At 59.4% G+C, this 19,863-nt stretch overlaps 1 protein-coding gene across 1 annotated transcript; it reads right to left on the bottom strand.

Annotated features, from left to right (window-relative positions):
* Window positions 1-41: 41 nt before the first annotated feature.
* On the bottom strand, window positions 42-9,194 carry CTSZ (cathepsin Z). Its single transcript, XM_032350197.1, has 6 exons — window positions 9,027-9,194; window positions 8,515-8,678; window positions 4,096-4,275; window positions 1,906-2,056; window positions 1,482-1,644; window positions 42-652 (listed from the first exon to the last, which is right to left on the bottom strand). Exons 1-6 carry the CDS (start codon window positions 9,158-9,160, stop codon window positions 542-544), a joined length of 903 nt encoding a protein of 300 aa, XP_032206088.1. The 5' UTR covers window positions 9,161-9,194; the 3' UTR covers window positions 42-541.
* Between the last annotated feature and the right edge of the window lie 10,669 nt (window positions 9,195-19,863).

The following is a 19,863-nucleotide window of genomic DNA, read 5'->3' as shown; positions in this document are numbered from 1 at the left end:
GTGACTCTTGTGTGTAAATAAGGCACACTCAGGCTCCCCTCTGTGGGGTCACGTACTTTATTCATCACTTGGGCAATCTCACATGGCTGTCTTTGCCCTCCGCCCCCAGCACTGATTCCAAGGCAACGTAAGAGCTGGTGAGAAGCCTGCGCTTCCACACCACATCATGGACCACAGCTGCCAGACAGGAAACACCAAATCAGGGACAGAGGAGCTTGGCAGTCACATCGTTACGGCCTTGCGGATCACACCGTGGCCAGGCAGACACTCTGGGTCCGGGCAGCGGCCGGCATGGGGCTCTCAGCCTCCCATTGCGGACTCTTCCCCAGGAGTGCGCTCCCGGCCAGCGCCGCGGCAGGCTGTGTGCCGACAGGCGCCCCTTCTCCCTTCTCGGCGCACAGGGCTGCGACCAGCCGTCAGACACGTTTGATGCCAGTCCCTAGTCCCTTCAGACCGTGGTGGAACCCACGCAGTGCCCAGAGCGATAGGACCCCCTGATTATGGTTCACGATAACACTGCTCTTCTGGGGAGACCTGTCGCTTAAACGATGGGGTCCCCAAACGTACAGGAGTCCTCGACAGCGAGGTTGTAACTGGCGCCCTGCCCGTCTTTATAGGTGCTGGTCACAATCCTCATCCAGCCGTGTTCCCCCTGTGGGAAGAGGATCACGTGTTAGCTGCCCACCCCCGGCCCCCGCGGCTCCTGCCGTGCACGCGCACGCAGACCCTCCGCCCTCACAGCCTCAGGCTTGACGCCTGCTCAGCTGCTCCTGTCCCTGCGCGGGTCCCCGACTCAGAAATACCTCCTGTGGAATACTTTTACTTGGTAAAGTAAAAGGGTGCCTAGCCCTCTAAGCCAGAAGCAAGTGAGTGCAGCCAGAACGCGGACTCTTGGGGCCAGCTGACTCGACGACCTGCTAACATCCCGTGTCCAGTCCTCATCAGGAATACGGCCGTTTCGCCACTTTGACATTAATCACTCTCCCCCACTTCAGAGTAATGAATTTCTGTGTCTCAAGCCATTAATAGTTAACACTGAGTCCTAGAAATGAATATTCTGGCAATTAATTGATCTCCCCCAGACTTGCGACCCAACGCAAAAGTATTTCTGAAAAAACTCAACACTGTTAGTTAGGAGAGCCGAGACGGACAGCAGAAAGGATGAGACAGCTGCAAAGCAACATTGGAGCAGAACTGAAAGTTCCAGAATAGCCACTCCGCAGCCAGGGCGGGGGCCCCCAGGAGACACTCGGCAGTGTCTGCAGACACTGTTGGTAGCCACGGGGTGGGGGGCAGCGGGGGGCACAGGGAGGAGCCACGGGCACCCGACGGCTGCACACACCGAGACCTTCAGCCCCCGAGGCCACCAGCACTGCCCCTGGGCCGGCGTGAGCAGCCCCTCTGCTTGGGGCCATGGTTCTCGACTGGAAAGCCAGTAGAAGCTGGGGATTGGTGGGAGGCAGGTATCAGCGCAATCTTACCCACGGTTCCCCCCACGAATTCCGGACAACCCAGTACTCCGTGCCGTCGCTGACGCCCCAGCCGACCACAGAAATGACGTGGTTTATGTAGGCCTGATCCTGGTACTCCGCGTAGATGCCTCCCGTGTAGTTCACCATCTTCTCCGTGGCCATGATACCGCAGCTGAGCGCGAGGCGTTGAAGGGTTAGCACCTTGGTGGGGAGAACTTAGCCCCTGACTGACAGTGTTGGGGGGCCGCCTGGGACCGTGCGTGGGGACCATCCTGCCTGAACTCATGCTGTCCTTCCCTCGTGCATGTGCGTGCGTGAGTGCGCCACCCTTGCTACCGTCCCATGAGCGTCAGCTTTCCTGCAGACAGTGAAGCCGCGCCAGGAAAGGGGCCTCAGGGACCCGACCGCAGCCCCCCGCCCCCCCGCCCTTTACCTGATGGGGCCGTTGGCATAGATTTCCGCCATCATCTTCTCCCTGCCGGAGAGGGAGCCGTAGTCACCTACTTTCCAGAGCGTGTAGTTCTGGATGTAGTGGCACTCCTTGAATTCCGTGCATGTTCCACACTGGTTGAACTTGTTGCATTCTGGGGGGACAGCAGGCAAAGTCCGCATGAGGCCACTGTCACAAAGACCCACGTCCCAACCCTCTCTCCACTTGGCCCATTTCTTTTTTTTAAGGTTTTACTTATTTGTCAGAGCAGAAGCAGGCAGAGGCAGAGAGAGAAGCAGGCTCCCCTCTGAGCAAGGAGTCCGACGTGGGACCTTTATCCCAGGACCCCGGGATCACGACCCGAGCCGAAGGCAGCTGCTTAACCAACTGAGCCACCCAGGCGTCCCCGTCGATGTCACCAATAACAGCAATCATCTCGCCATCGGGGACTGCCAAAGGGCGCTCCGTCCGGCTGTGAGACGGTTGTGAAGAGCCCTTCCCCCCGCAGGAAAGACAGACACACAGCAACGGGCACCTAGTAGGCACTCAAAAGTTAGCCTCCTTTCTTTTCCTTTAAAGGCCAAGAACGGGTCTTTTCACAAAACTCCATAGCTGAAAAGAGTGTAATTACTAGCTTTCAAGAAGCTAATGGTATTGCTGCCTAGTGAACAGGCCAATACATCTGGAGAAAAAAAATAAGCATTTTTCTTTTTCTTTTTTTAATGTGGGGAGGTATTAAGAATTAGGCTAAAAAGGGCGGGGGTGCCCGGGTGGCTCAGTCAGTTAAGCGGCTGCCTTTGGCTCAGGTCATGATCTTGGTTCTCGGATCGAGCCCCGCCTCAGGCTCTCTGCTCAGCAAGAGCCTGCTTCTCCCTCTCCCTCAGTCTGCCTCTCTGCCTACTTGTGCTCTCTCTCTGTCAAATAAATAAATAAAATCTTTAAGAAAAAAAGGGGGGGAGGCTCTTAGTTCTGTAAGACCACACCATCCCCTGCACCCTTCCAGGCCCGACCTCCCCCATGCTGCCTTTTTACCCCTCTTGGGGTACTGACTTGTTACAATTTCCCATCTGTCCAGAGTTCACCCCCAGGGCATCAGACTCCTTGAGGACGAAGCTGCTGGTTTTATTTGTCCCTGGGACACCAAATGCCTTGTGCCCAATACAACGGGAAAGGGATGGCTTTGTGGCCACATGTACTGATACGGAGGCAAGACCGTGTATTGCCAACAGCCATTTGCTCAGCCGCACCTGGTCCTGTCGCATGGGTTCCAGGGGTTCTAAGCCAGACGAGACTGGTGCAGGTCAAGGCATGGCCCCGGGGACCACCTGATTACCAATTCTGCAGAGAATCCTCCCCTTCATCTGGCCTCTCCTTGCTTCTCTGACCCCCACTGTGTTTACCACTTCAACAAGACTCACCCAACCAGTCTGGGGGAATTCCTTCTGGCTGGCCAGTATGGGTCTAGAGGCAAGGCGGGGGCACCCCGTGGGTGTGTGATGGTGCCCAGAGTCTGCTCGGGCACTGAGAGGGCACAGGGGGCTGTTGGAGCTCAGCCTTTTGTAGAAGGAGAGAGTGGGGGTGAAGAGCCCCCCAAGCTCCCGGTTCCTCCAACATTGCTCTCGACGGCCCACGGGGCTCACCCCAGCTCTCCGCTCTGGCCAGGAGGGCATTCAGACAGGGACAGGTGACTTCAAACTGCCAATTATGGGTTTGGGGTTTGGACTTTCTTTCCTTTGGTTTCCAAGGGGAGAGGCTACTCCCAAGTGCCAACTCCCAAGACTCCAGGCCAGGGCTCTGCTGGCCCACACAGAACCCTCCACTCCAAGTGCACCCACACGCGCACAGTCCGGGCCAGGGCGGCAGGCCGATCCTGGGTTCCAGCCGCGCCCGTGGGCTTCCATCTACCTAGGTGCTGGCCCGCCGTCCTCACCCACTCCTAGAAAACGCACTCTTGCCTTGACAAGGGTCCATTTTGGAAAACCACCGAAACGCCAGCATGGCCGGTGCTGGTCCCGGGGGCACAAGACTGGAGACATCCGCTCCAAGTCTTCGGCCGGATTCCCAACAAGGACTGCAGGCTCCGCACCTGCCTGCTCTCCTGGCCCCACTAGGGGCGGGCGGCTCCCACCTCTATCCGGCCCTCCCCCCACCCCCAGCCCCACTCTCCCCGGGAGGAGGACGGGCAGGGCCTACCCTGGTCCTTAGCCTGGTAGTTGTTGCAGGTCTCGTCCGGGATGCCGTGCTCGTGGGCGTACCTCCACACGGGCAGGTCGTTGCCCCCCTCACAGGAGCCCGCGTTGGCGCAGTCGAGGACGTGCTGCACGGACAGCAGGGTGGAGGGCCACGCCCCCTTTCTCTTGATGTTGATCCGGTCTGCAAGGGCAGCAACCGCGCCTGGTCAGCCCGCCCGCCCGCCCGCCTGGGGCTCCAACCCAGGCTCAGGAGTCCCGGCGCTCCAGGGGCCTCCCCGGCCACTCCAGGCACAGGTATGTCTGCCTACCCTGCCTGCCTGGCTGCCACGAGGGCAGGGCTGGGTCTGTCTGTCCAGCTGCACGTGCCCAGGAAGCACCTGCAGAAGGGCCAGCAGGACGAGAGCTGCAGGTCCAAAGACCAAGCCAGGAACAGGACGGTCCTGGCTCCTGGGACGCTCCCCACACCAGCAGCAGCTCCCCAGCACCCCCCAACTCACCCACGTCCTGGTGGGGGTGCTCCAGACGCCGGTGCTCCTGTGGCTCCACTCCTGCTTCTCTGACCAGCACCCCCCCGCACACCCGGCCCGGCCTTCGGGAACATCCCAGCAACCCCAGCAAGGCCCCTGCCACCCGCCGCACCTTCCTCCCGGTCTCCTGGCCACTCCTTGGCCTAGAAAGTCCCTTCCTGCAGACACAGCTTTGCTGGCTGCAGGTCGCCAGCCTCCGCGCCCCCCACCCCCCACCCCACTCAGGCCCTCCCCAGCTGTGCTGACACCGTGTCACCTGCTAACCCCCGCCCCCGAGTTCCCCGTGTTCATCTCCTGCGGCGCTCGGTCTCAGCCGCAGCTCCCGTGCCTACAGCAGGTGCTCACTACATATCAGTGGCCCCACTGAGGGCACAAATGGCCCTGGCTGCTCACTCCCTCCCCCGGAGGTCCCTTCCGTGGCAGCTTCCCCAAGGGAGGGTCTCCACGCTCACCCCCTACTCCGCGCAAGGCCTGGCACCAGCCCCCTCTCCCACAGCCGTCTCCAAACGTTTCACCTCCCCTGGTCCGGGTCTCCTTACACGCTGTGGCCACGCAGGGGGGTCCCCCCATCCTGGGAGATGCTTGCTGACACGCTGACCGCAGGCCCCTGCTGCCTGGCTCTCTCAGGGGCCCACAGTGACCCCTCTCACCTCGCCCAGCCCCTCACCCCCAAACTTCACTGGAAAACTCAAAGACAAGCCCCTCCTCTCTCTGCCGGCCAATGGGCTTTCTGGGTCCCCACCCCACTTTCTGGGACGACAAGTGGCCTGATCCTGCCCCCAAACCTAGGCCCATGTGGACCCAGGTCTCTCTCTCCCACATGAGCACCTGCACACACATGCGGACCTGCTGCCTCGAAACAGCAGCAAAGAGCCTCTGCACCTCCCACATGCACCCCCGTCCCGACACGGGAGTTGTCCGCTGCGTAGTGAGGCTCCCGACAGCCCTCCGGCTCTCGGTTCCCAGCCCCGTTCTGCCTGAGGCCCAGGCCCACCTCGCTGGCCTCCCCTCTCCTCCCATGAAGCTGCCAGTGCTGACCCCTGCTTCCCCAACCAGGGCTCCTCCGCCCACCCCTCCCCCCCAGCCGCGGAGGGCAGTGGGGTCACTCCATCCCCCGGAAGAACGTCCTGCCCTGGGCTCCCGGGGCGCATCTGCCGTCGGATGCCCCATGCCTCCGGGGAGCCCACTCCCCACCCTGTGCTGGCCTCACTGTCCGTGCCTGAATCACGTACCAATCCCTGCCCGACCCAGTCACCGGGGGTCTAATACGCTCCTTACGTGGCCTGAACACAAGGGAAGCCCCTCGGCACCCGTCCCGTTCCGCTTCACTCTGCCACGCACGAGGCCGTTCCCCACGCCGGCACCCGGCGCCCAGTGAGACCGTCAGAGCCTCGAGGCTCAGGGTCCCAACACTGGATAGGGGCCAGCTTACGGGGGCTCTCGTAGGGCAGGTGAGAGTTCTGGGTTTTACCTGCCCGAAATCTCAGAGGGTTCCAAGCGGAACAGCAGCGCACTCCGACCTGGGGTTCAGAGGCTGTGTCCAGCGGAGGGGACAGTGCGGGGCGAGGGAGCGAGCGGAGCAGGCAGGCGGGGCCAGGTGCGGGAGCCAGGGCTCCAGAGCGGGGGTGCAGCGACGGGGCTGCCGAACACACTTGGAAGGTACAGCTGACCTGGTCTGGCCCAGGATTGTCTCGGGGCCAAGGCGAGGCTTCTGTGTGGGTCCTGGGAAGGCTGGGGTGCTGACTTGCTGAACCCAGCGAGCGCGAAAAGCCTGGGGTTTGAGGAGTCAGGTGTCCGAGCAGAGGGAGAGAGGGCAGCTGGTGTAAAGGCGAGGTGCCCCTGGAGACCAAGTCCAGGGGGCCCCGATGCGCGGAAGTACCACTAGGAGGGTGAGGAATGGGCACAGCGATGGGGAGACAGCGCGGAGGCGGGCGGAAACCGCGGTGTGGGGAGAAAGGGCCGAGAAAGCGCGTCACAGACGGACGATGGCGCACAGGTGCTGAGGCCGAGGCCTGCGGGGGACCACTGCCCCGTCCGCGGGGCGGCCCCCGCAGATGATCTTGGTGGGATGGTGCCCGCAGAGTGGGAGGGGGAGCAAGGCTGGAGTGGGCTCAAGGAGGGAAGAAGGGGCTGCAGACACCCTCCCAGGAGCCCAGACCGGGGGGAGGGCAGCAGCTGGAGGGTCACAGGCTCGAAGCCCCCTGCACACTTGTTCACAGCGACGCCCGGGGCCCAGCACGGGGCATGGGGCCAGGGGTTTGGGTGCCGGACACCCGGGGACAGGACGGAAGGCGGGCTGGCAGCTGCGTCAGGTGGCAGCTGGGCCACTGCCTGTGGAAGTCCCCTCTCGGGGGTGTCTTTCTTCTCAGGGAAAGAGGAAGCAGGGCGCACTCCCAGGGGAGAAAGTTAGAGGTTCGAGGAGAAAGAGGAGAGAAGCAGTTGTCTGCCCAAGAGAGTCCATTCCAGAAACGCGGGAGGCTGACCATCCAGAAAGGGACCAGGTCCGGGCCCGCCCTCGTGACCTTCTCGGCCTTTGCCTCCATCCCTCACCCTTAGGGTGGCCACAAAGGCCCTCCTTCAGTTCCTCACTGTGAGCGCCAGGCCTGGCCCAGCCTGTGCCCTGACCCTCTGCCTCAAGGCTTGCCCACACCCCGTCAGCCCGCAGGGCCCGAGGTCTCCCAGCGGCTCCGGTGGTTCAGCCTCTGACTCCACACCCTTCAGGGACCCCGGTCCATCTGCATCTCAGGCAGCCGGCCTCCCAGCCTCCCTCAAGGGCTCTCACACCATAAAACGGGGGCCTCAGTCTTTCTGCCCCCCTTCCTCCTCCTTCCTGAAGGGTCAGAAGTATGCCCCAGCTCCCTGGGGTCTGCTTACCAGTCCCCAAGGGGAGACCCCACTGGGCTACAGCTGGCCACTCCTGGGGTCCAGACCCCACCCTCTGCTCAACCTAAAGACAGTCCAAAAGAGGTCCTGACCCAAAGTCCAGCCTCCTGGGTTATACCTCCCATCGTGGCCAAGTCTCCTGACCCCCTGGCCAGGGAACTCAGCTCCCTCGTCTGCAAAATGGGAACAGTCACAGGGCAGCTCAGAGGCTTCTGCGGAGACACCCTGTTCTTAACCCACTTCACGTGACGACACCAGGCCTGCCCAGTGAGCTACCCACCAGGGAGGAGGCAGTGGGCCCCTGCCCTCCTGGGGCCAGATTCCCAGACTGTCCCTTCTGCACTGCACAGCCAGTGCCACTGCAGGCTCCGGGACCCCTGGGTGGCCACTGGAGATGGCAGAGCCCCTCCCACACGCTACCAGGCCAGTTTGGGGCTGATCGAAGGCCCGAGGCTGGGTGACGTCCACTCCTCCCTCCTGTCCCAAGGCCTCCCCTCACTGTGGCCAGCCAGCTCAGGGCCAGATGAGAAAACCAGCCAGCCTTGCTCAGGATCCCACGCCCAGGACGGGCCTGCAGCTCACATATTAAGTGCTGCTGGAAAGCAGTTTCACTTCCTTGAGCGCATCCCTGGCAGGGTGGTGAGTGAGTCTGGATTTCTGTTTTGATCCCAAATGTGGGGGGTGGGTGGGGTCACAAGCTCTGGGGACAGAAAAGGCACCCACGAGCCACATTATCACCAGGCTTCAGGTCCCAAGCAGGCCCACCCTGTGTGATGGAAACACGATCCTGCTTGTATCAGTCACTCTGGCCTTCCCTGCCTGGGGAGGAGCGGCAGGGGGCACAGGTCAGCTCCCCAGCTCCCGGAGGCCTGAGCGGCTCAGACACCTCCCACCGCATGCCCAGTCCCCGCACAGAATCACAGCCGCGGTGGCCTCCTGTGCTGCCCAGGAGGCCATCCGGACCGGCCTGGGCCGCCCACAGTCAGGAGGGGCTGCGGACCCCAGCCTACCCGCCATGGCGCTGGTGCTGCCGTGGGCCCAGCAGGAGCCACAGTACTGGGGGATATGCTGGTTCCTGGTGGCACTGGCGTAGTTGACCCCGTTCACGTTGCGCCAGTCCCAGCTCTTGGGCAGGTCAGATGGGGACAGGTACTCGTGCGGCCGGGGGTAGGTCCTGGGAAGAGATCAGCACCAACACCATCAGTGCCCGCTCCCTTCCCCCAAGATGAGGGCGCGCGGGAATCACCAGGAGAGCCCAGCTCCACGGGAGACCCCCCCAGGACGTGAAGGAGGCAGGGCACCCCCAAATGCAGGAACCACACTGCTCCCCCAGCAACGCCCCAAAGGCCCCAGGCCAGGCTGGTCCAACCCCGCGAACGTAAAGAGAGAGAGTGCCCCCCAACACGGCGGCCCGATTTGACCCTCAAAGGTCAAGGGAGGCAGAGCGCCAGGCTCCTGCAGCCCCGGGGAGGAGGCACGGCCCCCAGGAGCCCCCCGTGGGGCCGGCCCGCCCGCAGCCCACCTGCGCCCCAGCCCCGACAGCTGGTCCCCCCGCAGGGGCAGGCGGCAGCCCCGGCCTGGGCGGAAGTAGGGCCCGGCCCGCGCGGCGGCCAGCGGCACGAGCAGCACCAGCAGCAGCGGCCCGGACGGCGCCATGGCTCCCCGCCCGCCGGCCTCGCGCTGCGCCCGCCCCGCCCCGCCCGGGCCTTAAGGTGGCCGCGCCCGGTGACCCACCCCCGGGGCGGGGCCGGCCGCCGGCCGTGACCCTGACCCCGCCCGCCGCCCGCGCCGTGCACCTGCGGGCCGGCCGCCGCGCCCTGGAGGTCTCCGGCCGGCCTGGCTTTCTGGGCCCCATTTCCCCAAGGCCCAGGCGCTTCCTGGAGGGGGCTCACCCGCCGCAGCGCGGGAAGGGGGACCCGTCTAGAAAAGGTCACTCGGGGAGGACTTCATGGCTGATAAATCATTGTTTCTACATTCCAACCCCCAAAGATGCTTGAAAAGCTTTCCCACTAACAGAACACGTCATGGGCAAAAGGGGAACCAAAAGCAGAAGTGGGTCCCCCAGGCCTCGGTCTTATGACTTGACAGTGTCTCCCTCCCTCCCTCTTGCTCCTCCTGCGGGGCAGTCACCCGAGCAGGTCGGACACAGCCTCCTTCCTCCTGGAAGGCAAGGCCCAGGCATTGGGTTCCAGGGGCCTCACCAGTGTCGGGTCCTCAAATGACCTTGCTTGGCTCTCCACTGAGTGAGTGGGCATTTGCGCCTTCCTGCGGCCCCTCCTCTGCCTGCGCCAAGCTGGCAATCCGGAATGGAAAGGCCCATGGGCTCCCTGCCATTCCCAGGAGCAGCCTCGGGAGGGCTGAGAAGGCCCCGGGACCCCAGCAGTGCTGAGAGGCCGGTCTGGCAAAGACCCGGCCCCGCTTTACCAGTCCAGAAATGTAGTCCTGCTCCTGAAGGGCCAAGGAAACACTCAAGTTTGAACTGGGCGTGGGGGGCGGGGGTGGAGTGGGGGGGGCACTAAAGCCAGGCCAGCAGAGGTGGGTTTGTCCCATCAGGTGCCCTGGGCCTGGCCTCAGAGTCGTTTGCTCTGCTCTGGGTGTGAGACATGTGAGCAGACTTCCCCTTCCGCATCATGTCAGCTAAGGTGAGTCAGGTCACCCACGTGGGGAAGGAAGCCATGGCTGACCCTCTCATGTCCCCGGGGGGCGGGGGTTGTCTCCCTGAAAGGGGGACTTCTGGTCCCCACTGAAGAAGAAGCTAAAAGCCCATCATTGCTTAAGAACAGAGTGGTGACAACACCACGGGTGACATATTGTTGCGGAGCCTCCTGGACCCCCAGACTGTCACGGTCCAGACGGTGCAAAGGCCAACAAGGCAAACGGAGGGATGGGAGGGCTCACTCAGCACTTCCCCTGCAATGGCTGGGCTGTGAGGTCCGAGGCCACATCCCTAATATTGGGGGGAAATGTGCTGACTTACAAGTTTTTCCACCGCAGGGGCGGAGGGCGGGTCACCTGATGGCCGCTCTGGCATGAAGAGCATTCAGAGCTGAAGGCAGTTGACACCCTGCGGGCTCAAGAGAGACTTTTGCCCCTCCCCCAGCTCCACAGAAGGAGCTAAGTCAGGTCTTTCTCAGAATGAGGGTTATTAGCAGAGATCAGCTTGATCTGAACGACCCATCTGTGGGGCAGGAGAGACGTCTAGTGACCAGACACCTGCTCTTCTCTCTAGTGACCAGACACCTGTCGTCTCTCCAGTGCCGGACCCCTGTCCCCTTCCCCTGCATTAGGACGTCCCATTTGCCTTTGAATGGGGACAGAAATTCTTGCCCCCGACTCCGGACACAACTCACACAGCCACTGGGAGGACTGGCTGTTCTGAAGATGCCTTGGGCGCCCCCCACCCCCAGCCCTGCGCTCAGTAGGCCCCAGGCTCAGGCCCACATTCTCAGCCTGCTCCGGGCCCTGCAGATTCTTTGCTGGGCTTGACGGATCCCTAGGCCGCTGCGCCTGGGGTCAGACAGAGGGGTGGTCTTTAAAGGTTCCCTGACCCAGTGCCAGCATGAGACGTGGGTCTCCTCCCCTCGCCCCCGAATACCCAGCAATTCTCAGATACTAGCTGGCGGGCAGAGATTTCAGCGCAGTCCTGACGGTCCGGCTCCAGACCCTCAGCGCCATCCTGCAAGACTGCCCCCACATCAGAGGCCGGTTGTGAGCCCCAGGTTGTCACCTGTGACCAATCTATTACAGGCTGGGGGTTCCAAAGACCCCCTCCAAATTCAGCTAATTTGCCAGAGCGGCTCACAGAACTCAGGGAGATACTCACTCTTACCGGAGTAGGAAGGAGAAGAATCAACAGCCGCTGCACTAAGGCGAGGAAGGGGGGAGGGGTGTGGGGCCTCGAGGCCCTCTCTGGGGGCCCCTCCCCTCCTCAGAGGAGGTTGGGGGGTTAAAGGGATCAGAAACTGTAACCCACTAACTACACAGTGGGCCCTCTGGGTTACCAGCGCCTGTCTCGGGTAGGGTACAAAGTAGCTTCTATCAATATGACAAAAGACAATTGGGGGCACCCTGGGGGCTCTGTGTGTTGAGCCTCAGACTCTCTATCTGAGCTCAGGGCTTAATCTCAGGGTCATGAGTTCAAGCCCCACTGGGCTCCAGGCTGGACGTGGAGCCTGCTCAAGAACAAAGCAAACAGAGGCCCCTGGGCGGCTCAGTCATTGAGCGGCTGCCTTCGGCTCAGGTCATGGTCCTGGGATCCAGCGATCGAGCCCAGCATCGGGCTCCCTGCTCTGCGGGAAGCCTGCTTCTCCCTCTCCCACTCCCCCTGCTTGTGTTCCCTCTCTCGCTGTGCCTCTCTCTCTGTCAAATAAATACATAAAATCTTTAAAAACAAAAAACAAAACAAAACAAAAAAAACCACCAACCAACCAACCAACCAACCAATAAAACACCCAAACCCCATCTCCCCATCTTGATCGCCCTTAACCACTTTCAAAACTCCAAGGGCTTAGGGACTTGCGAGCCATAAACTGTGGACAAACACCAAATATGTATGAGAAATATATTGTGGTCATCTGAATGACCAAATAAATATTTCTTATAAATCACGACATTGCAGGTAAGCAGGTCAGGAAGCATTCAACCCTTTAACAGGCAGGTGACGGGGAGGCAGGGAGGTTCTCAGACTGGTAATATGTGGGACCTCTGGAGCCCACCGGTGGTGGCTTACCAGGATCTTCCTGACACAGAAACAACTCACACCTAGGAAGTGATGGAAAACAGGGCACCGGGAGGGGGAGGGAGTCCGGACTTTTAAAACCACAACTTTCAAGGCAAGAAGGAAGTGAGGTCTGATGTGATCACTCAGTGTCCACAGCCCCTGTGATGGCCCAGACCCAAGGACCACAGGCTCTTTCTCCCTCTGAACTTGGCTGTGGTCTGTGGGAGCCTGTTGGCCTGGCTGACCGCTCTCGGAGCAGGCTGGCCGCGTCCCTTCGGGGGTTACGGGCACGGGGGGTGGATTCCTTTTAGCAGAGGTTCCTAAAAGTGTTCCATCAAGGGGATGACCATGGACACAACCCAACCCAAGTTTCGGCCCTTCAGATGCACGGAGGGCTGGCGGCCCAGCGCGCATGGCCCCGGGGCCCAAGTGAGGGCTCATAGACAAACTTGCAAGGTTCCTGGGGACCACGAGGAAGGAAGGACGTGACAGGGAACCTGCTTGAATCAGCTGCCTCCAACCCCTGCCCCAGGCCCCAGTGGAGTCTACCTTCAGGCCCTGCTCTCCTCAGAGCAGAACCACCAGACTCCCCAGCCCAAGGGCATTTTGAAGATAATGACTTACCCTTCTCCTCTGGCCCCAGCTGGAGGAGGCTCAGGGCAGGGCCCCAAGCCCAGCTCATCTCCGAGGCCCCCCCGGGCCTGTGCCTGGCTCCTGGCGCTGCCCTCTCAGCTCCTCTAGGCCAGCAGCGACGAGTCTGGAGCGGCCTCGAGCAGACGCCCGAGAGCTCAGAGGCTGTCCCGAAACCATGACAAAGTTGTCTCTCTGGGCCATAGCCATGGAAAATGCTGGACTTTTAAAACAAAAGAAAGAATATATGCGAAGGCTTTGAAACACACACACACAAGGGTGCCCAAGGTCTATCTTCCTGGATATAACCGGGTCATCCCTGCCCCCTCGTGGGGCTTAAAGGCGGAGGTGATGACATTCTGGAAGACGGTCCGCTCTGGGAAATGTCTGTCCTCGTTTGATCCCTGGCACGACCCTGTGGAGGTGAGGCGGGAGGCTCGCACCCTGTTTGACGGGTGGGAAGACAGGCTCCAGGGACCTGCGGTCCGCGGACAGGAGGCCTGTGGGGGGCAGGTGTCAGTCCTTTTCTCTTCACCCCAAAAAGTCTCCTGGCAAACGTGTGACCCAACGCCCCAACACAAAAGCCTATTCATTTCTAAAAATAAGGGTGATCTCCCCCCTCGTTGAGGTGAAGAGTCGCAGACCCCACGGTCAGACCAGGGCTGGCCTCTCTCTCACCCCAAAGAGGAAGAACACGGGATGAGTTTTCATTTATTGCGGAGCTGCCTCCAAATCCTCTTTCCTCCATGTCGTCTGGCTCCCACCCGCCAAGCCGCACACATTTCCTATTATTCCACATTCCTGAGTTTGGCCACATCCTGGATAGCGCGTTTGTTTTGGTGGACGCTGACAAGTCTGGCTTCGCGGGGCACCGTGGCTTCCTTGCCGGTGGCGGCCTCTCTCCAGCCGCGCTCCTGTCACTTCCCAGACGCCTTTGTGGCCGAGGCCTTTCCGTGGGGTAGTGAGGGGCACATGCAGCCTCTCCTGCCACTGTCCCTGAACGTCGTCATCACCACAGCCTCTCCCGGCTGCACACGTCTGCTTGGGAGGAGACATGGCTCCCTGGGGTCACACTTGAGGGGCTGACCCACAGCCACACCTTGAGAACGCATCAGTCACAGCTGGGCAGGTCCCATATGGCCATCAGGAGCGGCCCATGACCAGAGGGGTCTGGGGCACTCACCGGGTCAGATCCGCTCGCTCTCTCCAGTCGGGTGGTTGCCCGGCACTGGGCGAGCTCCCAGTTTGTGCTCGACCACTGTCCCAGGCCTGGGGACACAGCAGTGCTAAGTCCCACAGAGCAGTGCTAGGGACAGACCACCCTCTGGGGAGTTTGGTCTGGGACAGTTTTTTTGGTTTGTTTACATAATTATTTCATTATTGATTTACTATTACTGTTAATTTATTACATATTAAGATCGTATTTGGGGTTTATTGGGTTAAATGACATATAACATATTTAAAACTAATTTCACCTGTTTCCCTGTTGCTTTTTTTATACTTATAGATATTTTTAATTCTAGTCTAGTTTTTTAATTATTAACATATAATGTATTATTTACCCCAGGGGTACCGGTCTGGGAATCATCAGGCTTACACAAGTCACAGCACTCACCATAGCACACACTCTCCCCAGTGCCCATCACCCAGGCACCCCGTCCCTCCGTGCCCCCAGAAACCCTCAGTTTTTTTCGTGAGATTAAGAGTCTCTTATGGCTTGTCTCCCTCCCAATACCATCTTGTTTCATTTTTTCCCTCCATTCCTCCCACAACCACCCCCCGCCCTGTCTCTCATCTTCCTCCTATCAGAGATCAGATGATAATTGTCTTTCTCTGATGGACTTATTTCACTCGGCGTAACACCCTCTAGTTCCATCCCTGTCATTGCAAATGGCAAGATTTCATTTGATGGACAGCTGCATAGTATTCCATTGTGTGTGTGTGTATACACCATATTTTCTTTTCTTTTCTTTTCTTTTTTTAAGATTGTATTTATTTACTTGACAGAGCGAGAGAGCACAAGCAGGGGGAGTGGCAGAGGGAGAGGGAGAAGCAGGCTTCTCACTGAGCAGCGAGCCCGATGCGGTGCTTGAACCCAGGACCCTGGGATCACAACCTGAGCGGAAGGCAGATGCCCAACCGACCGAGCCACCCAGGCGCCCCATATACCACATCTTTCTCCATTCACCTGTTGAGGGACAACTGGGCTCTTTCCACAGCTGAGCTGTGGGGGACGTTACTGCTAGACACTGGGGTGCAGGTGTGTCAGGGACAGTTCTTATACATTTCCAAGGGGTTGGGATTGAATGATGAGGACATAGCCATGGAAAGTGCTGGACTTTTCAAACAAAAGGAAGAATGTATGTGAAGGCTTTGAAACACACACACAAGGGTAACCATGCTTCCAGCATGATCAGCTGGAAGAAGCTGGTGGGGGGTTCAGCAGCGGAGGTGGCTGGCCAGCAGGTAGGCAGGGAAAGTCACCGGAGAGCAAACAGGACCCTAAACGTCCCTCCCAGACCTCGCAACTGTAGGGAACCACAGCTTGAAGCTTGACAATCCAGGCCACACTTCGCACACCGCCTGCCCTATTCTGCCCACCTCTCTCCCCCTTCCTCCCTAGGGCAGGCCTGCATCTGGCTCTCCTTCGCCCCTCTGTGTGTCCTTGACAGGTGTCTTCCTATCAGAAGTCTGAACAACCACACATCCGCTGTGGCAAGAGGGCGGAGAGGGTTGGTTTTATCGTGGTCACAGCTCGTTCCCCAGGAGGCAGTGGACAAGGTCTGATTTTTGTTTCATGCGATCCCTCTGGTGACCACAGGGAGGGACAAATGGAAGGGGGCCGGGTGAGCCGGGGGGATGCTGTAGGGGCTCCCGCGGTCACAGACGGGAGAGCTGGCAGGGATGCTCCCAGAGGGTCCAGGAGAGTGGACAAGTGCGGCCACATACCTGGGAGATGGGGCTGGGCAACTGATGCACTTACAGACCAGAGGCGAGGAGGGAGCTGAGCTGAGCAGTCGGGACACCTTGGACGTCCAGCTGGAGCCCGTCTGGTCAGCCCGCTTCTTGACTCCTCGGCGTGAACCTCTCAATGCCAGGGTCCGATGACCTGTGTTTGTCTCTGGTTCTCCCGTGTTATCCTGGGATCTGAGCTTGCCCTTTCTCTCCCCAAAACTTAGACTCTACTGCACGAAGGAAAGAGCCATCGCCTCACTCAAGAGCAGGCCCGAGGGGGCAGTGTGTGTGAGATGACCGAGAACTTGGCAAAGGCCAACTGGAAGGGGGTGGTTCTGTCCTGCACCGTGTCCCTGGGTGCAAGGCCCAAACCCCCACTCCTCCAAGGTCCCTCAAGCCCCCAAATAGTACTCAGCCAATATTTGTCGGGTAAACAGATGGATTTCTGAGACTTTACAACAGGGGTTTCTTGGACAAACACCGGGCTTCAAAAAGTATATATTTATGTTTGATTTCAGCTCCAGGTAGTGAACCATTACTCTGCTTATCTCTGTTCCCGCCACAGCACATTGCTTATCAGGAGCCGCACACCTTGGGAGATGGCAGAGATGCGGTGGAAAAGGTTAATGCGTCCCATCACCGCGAGAATCACAGCCCTGCGCGGGCGGCGGTGCGTACTTGAGCTTGTGCGCGTGCGCTCCTCCGGCAAACCGGAGATGCTGTCGCCTGGGACGTGGACTCTCGGTGTCCCCGCAGAGGGGGGCACAGCATTCACACATTGGCTGGGAAGGAGAGGAGAGCAGCCCAGCGGGTCCACGTCGTGGGGGTGGGACAGAGCACAGTGGCCGGGGGGCGGGGCTCTGACCTGCGCGTGTGGCCGGGGGGCGGGGCTCTGACCTGCGTGTGGCCGGGCAGCTCTGCTTAGGGAAAACCAGCAACACCTTCCCAGGTCTTTGCTCCTGCACTTACTTATTCATCCTCCCAGAACTTTCTTGTACAGTAAGAGAACAGCGGGGCAGAGTACACGCGCGTAGAGCTCAGCTCATCTGACGGTCTGCCCACACCCGCTGACTCACTCATAATGGCCCCTCAGATGTCAGTTTCTTGCTAAGACATTTGGAAAAATTTCTGCTTCTGAATCACAAGCAAACACTATAATTCAACAATCTTCTCTGAGTTATTCAAGGAACTTTGGTGCACTCAGAAGTCGAAGAATCAGGGGCGGTTGAAATCAATGAAATCTCTGAGTCCTCTGTTTTTCTCGTAATTCTATTTCATTTGCCCAGTGGAGGTGGGGAGCTCCGTCTGACCACTGAGGGCCGTCTCCTGGGGGAAGTCTGCAAGCAGCCGATTTCGGGTTTCTGGGTGACACTTGGTTTTCCTTATCATCTTCCTTCTGTTCCCATAATAGAGCCAAGTGTCCTACAGGAAAAGGCTGGCTCCCACCGTCTTCTCAGAGACGGACGGCCGCGGCCCGCCAGAGGAGAGAAGGCGTTTCAGCAAAGGGTGAGCCTGGTTGTCCTTCCTCACCCCGGTGTCCTCGTCGTGCGGCATCGTGTCCGCTCAGGGAAGCTCTCGCTCCTGCCCGCTGCCTTCGTGAGCCGTGCTCACTAAATCAGCCCTGAGCGCATATTCCCAACCTGCCTCTGCCACGGTCCTTCCCCGTGGAGAGAAAAGGAGTTTCCCACTCATCACAGACGGCCGCCTCTGGTTCCTTGTTGCAGTTCAGGGTTGGGGTCGCCAGCCTGGCTGAGAACAGACCTTGGGGAAGGCCGGTCTCTCAAGGGACAGTTTACCTGCGCCCCGGAAAGGGACCATTTCTCTGGGTCTAGGAAAGGCACGTACCTCCGGCACTGCCCTGGCTTCTGCTAAGTTGGGCGGGCAGAGGAGAGCTCCTTCCTGCGGGGAGCAGGTCCCTTGGTAAATGAGGACAACGGACTAGAGATGGCGCGGACCCATTACTTGCCCCTCTGCTCTGTCCACACAGTTCCGATGCCCGAGCACAGCCCTCTGGGCCCTGACACACAGTAGGTTCCTAGGTATCCAGTGAATGGAGCTGCCCACACATCTGCTTCCATCCTGCAAAGCTGAAAAACACTGCCTGCAAAGGGGTACTGGGGGCTAACCCCTGGCATGCTCTGTCTTCCCAGCAAGCTTGGGACTCAGGGCCATCATCCCATTAGACAGCTGGGAAAATTCAAGTTTCGGGAGGAAGTGGGCCTCCCTGAGTGGCTGGCGCTGCCAAGCCTCCTTGCCCAGACCTGTCCCGCCCCTCACAGTGGCCAGCCACCCAGACCGAGTCAACATCGCCCGTGGAGCCGGGAATCAAAGCAAACAGGTTCCTCTCCTCTCTTCCCCCTCCACCTTTTTTTTCTTCTTTTTTGCCAACTGCCCCATTAACAGAAAAACCTTTTCAGCGCCCATCGGGACATCTGGCCTTACCCTCCCTGAGCAAACTAAGATGACCAAGAGGAATGTGCTCCAGGGTGGAGGTTGGGCGGCGGGGCGGGGGGACCCCCAACACACTAGAACCCGCTCATACAGCAAAGAATGAACACAGGAAGGTCAAAAATGCCCCTTTCAGCAGCCCAGCCAGCTGCGGCTCCCGGTGAGAGCTCACGCGGTCGCCCCACCTGCAGTCCGTTCCCGACATCCAGCTTTCTTGGAACAGTTTATACCTTCAGCCTGGACCACCTCTTAGGGACCAGAGAAAAAAGTCCTTAGGCACCCTGCACCCCCCGCCCCCGCCACGTCAGGGCACACTCGTGAATAAATACATTCTTGGCTTTAAGAAAACTTGCCAACCTGAGCAAGGCTGCTCGGCCCGGTGCAGCTGCGGGTGCGCACCCAACAATCCCCCGAGGCCCTCTCCTGTATCGGGCAACTTTGGGGACGTAAAGGTGAAAGGACACGGGCAGCTCCCGGGCCTCGGGGAGAGAAGGCGTGAGGATTCGTAATTAGCAAACACGGGGAGCCCCATGTGGTAGCTGTAAACTAGGTTCTAGCGCCAGCCCGGGGCTCCCACCCGGGGATGCTGCTGCGGGCGATCCTGGGCTCGTGGGGGCACAGCAGAGGGGCTGCCCCGGAGTTTCGCATCTGACAAGCTGGGGGATGGGGGTGGTTGGGAGGGCAGGTGAGGGGTCAGAGGGAAGAGCAAAAAGGCGGAGGTAGGGGTGGGGTGGGGGGGTGACTGTCATGGAAGCGAAAAGGTTTATTCTGTGTATGTATTTATTTAACTTGTGAAAAAAAATCCTGCTAGGTACATGCACATTTCTTCCTTTTGAATTGACACTTTCTTCTCTTTAAGGTGGTGGGTGGGGTGGCGTGGGGTTGGGGGTTTGGACCAGAAGCAGGTATAATCATGTGGTCATTCAGATTGGAGTAGAAAAACATTCCAAACTCAGAGATGTTGCAAGAGTCTCAGTCTTGCACTGTGTTTGCAAAGATGCACCAATTGTTAACATTCTGCCGCATTCGCTTACCCCGCCTCTCCACATTCATCACATCGTTACTGCTCTTGCCCAACGGTTTGCCAGCAAGCCGCGGGCAGGGGGACTTTTGACCCTGAATATTTCCTACTATCTCTTGAAAACAAGAATTTCCACTTGTGTAGCCCAGCCATGATCAAATTCAGGAAATACGATGTGGATACAATGTGATTATTTAATCCACAAAACCTATACTCAAATTCCGCAGCTGTCTTGGTCATGTCCCATACAACAACTCGTACCCTGGTTGTGTCCCCGACCCAGGGTCATGTGGAGCTCTTGTTCTGCATGTGGCCCATGAGGTCACTGGACAGTGGACAGGAGCAGCCCTGGGCTGGCGCCCACGGGACAAAGTCCTTCCTCCCCACGTTGGTTTTCTCCTGCAGGGAACACTCCAGCGCCTTTCTCTCTCTGCCTGAACTCCTTTGGGAAAAGTGGAGGCTCTCTTCCAGTAAAAAGGCTACTGCAGAGCACTTAGTGACTTTCCGGTCCTGATCACTGACCTTCTATCCTGGGCCTCACCAGGCCTGTGGGAAAGTGCACCGGGTTTAGGAGCTGCCTGTCAT

Source organism: Mustela erminea, chromosome 7 (assembly GCF_009829155.1).
Source record: "Mustela erminea isolate mMusErm1 chromosome 7, mMusErm1.Pri, whole genome shotgun sequence".
Taxonomy (NCBI): domain Eukaryota; kingdom Metazoa; phylum Chordata; class Mammalia; order Carnivora; family Mustelidae; genus Mustela; species Mustela erminea.
This window is presented reverse-complemented; position numbering and strand designations above follow the sequence as displayed.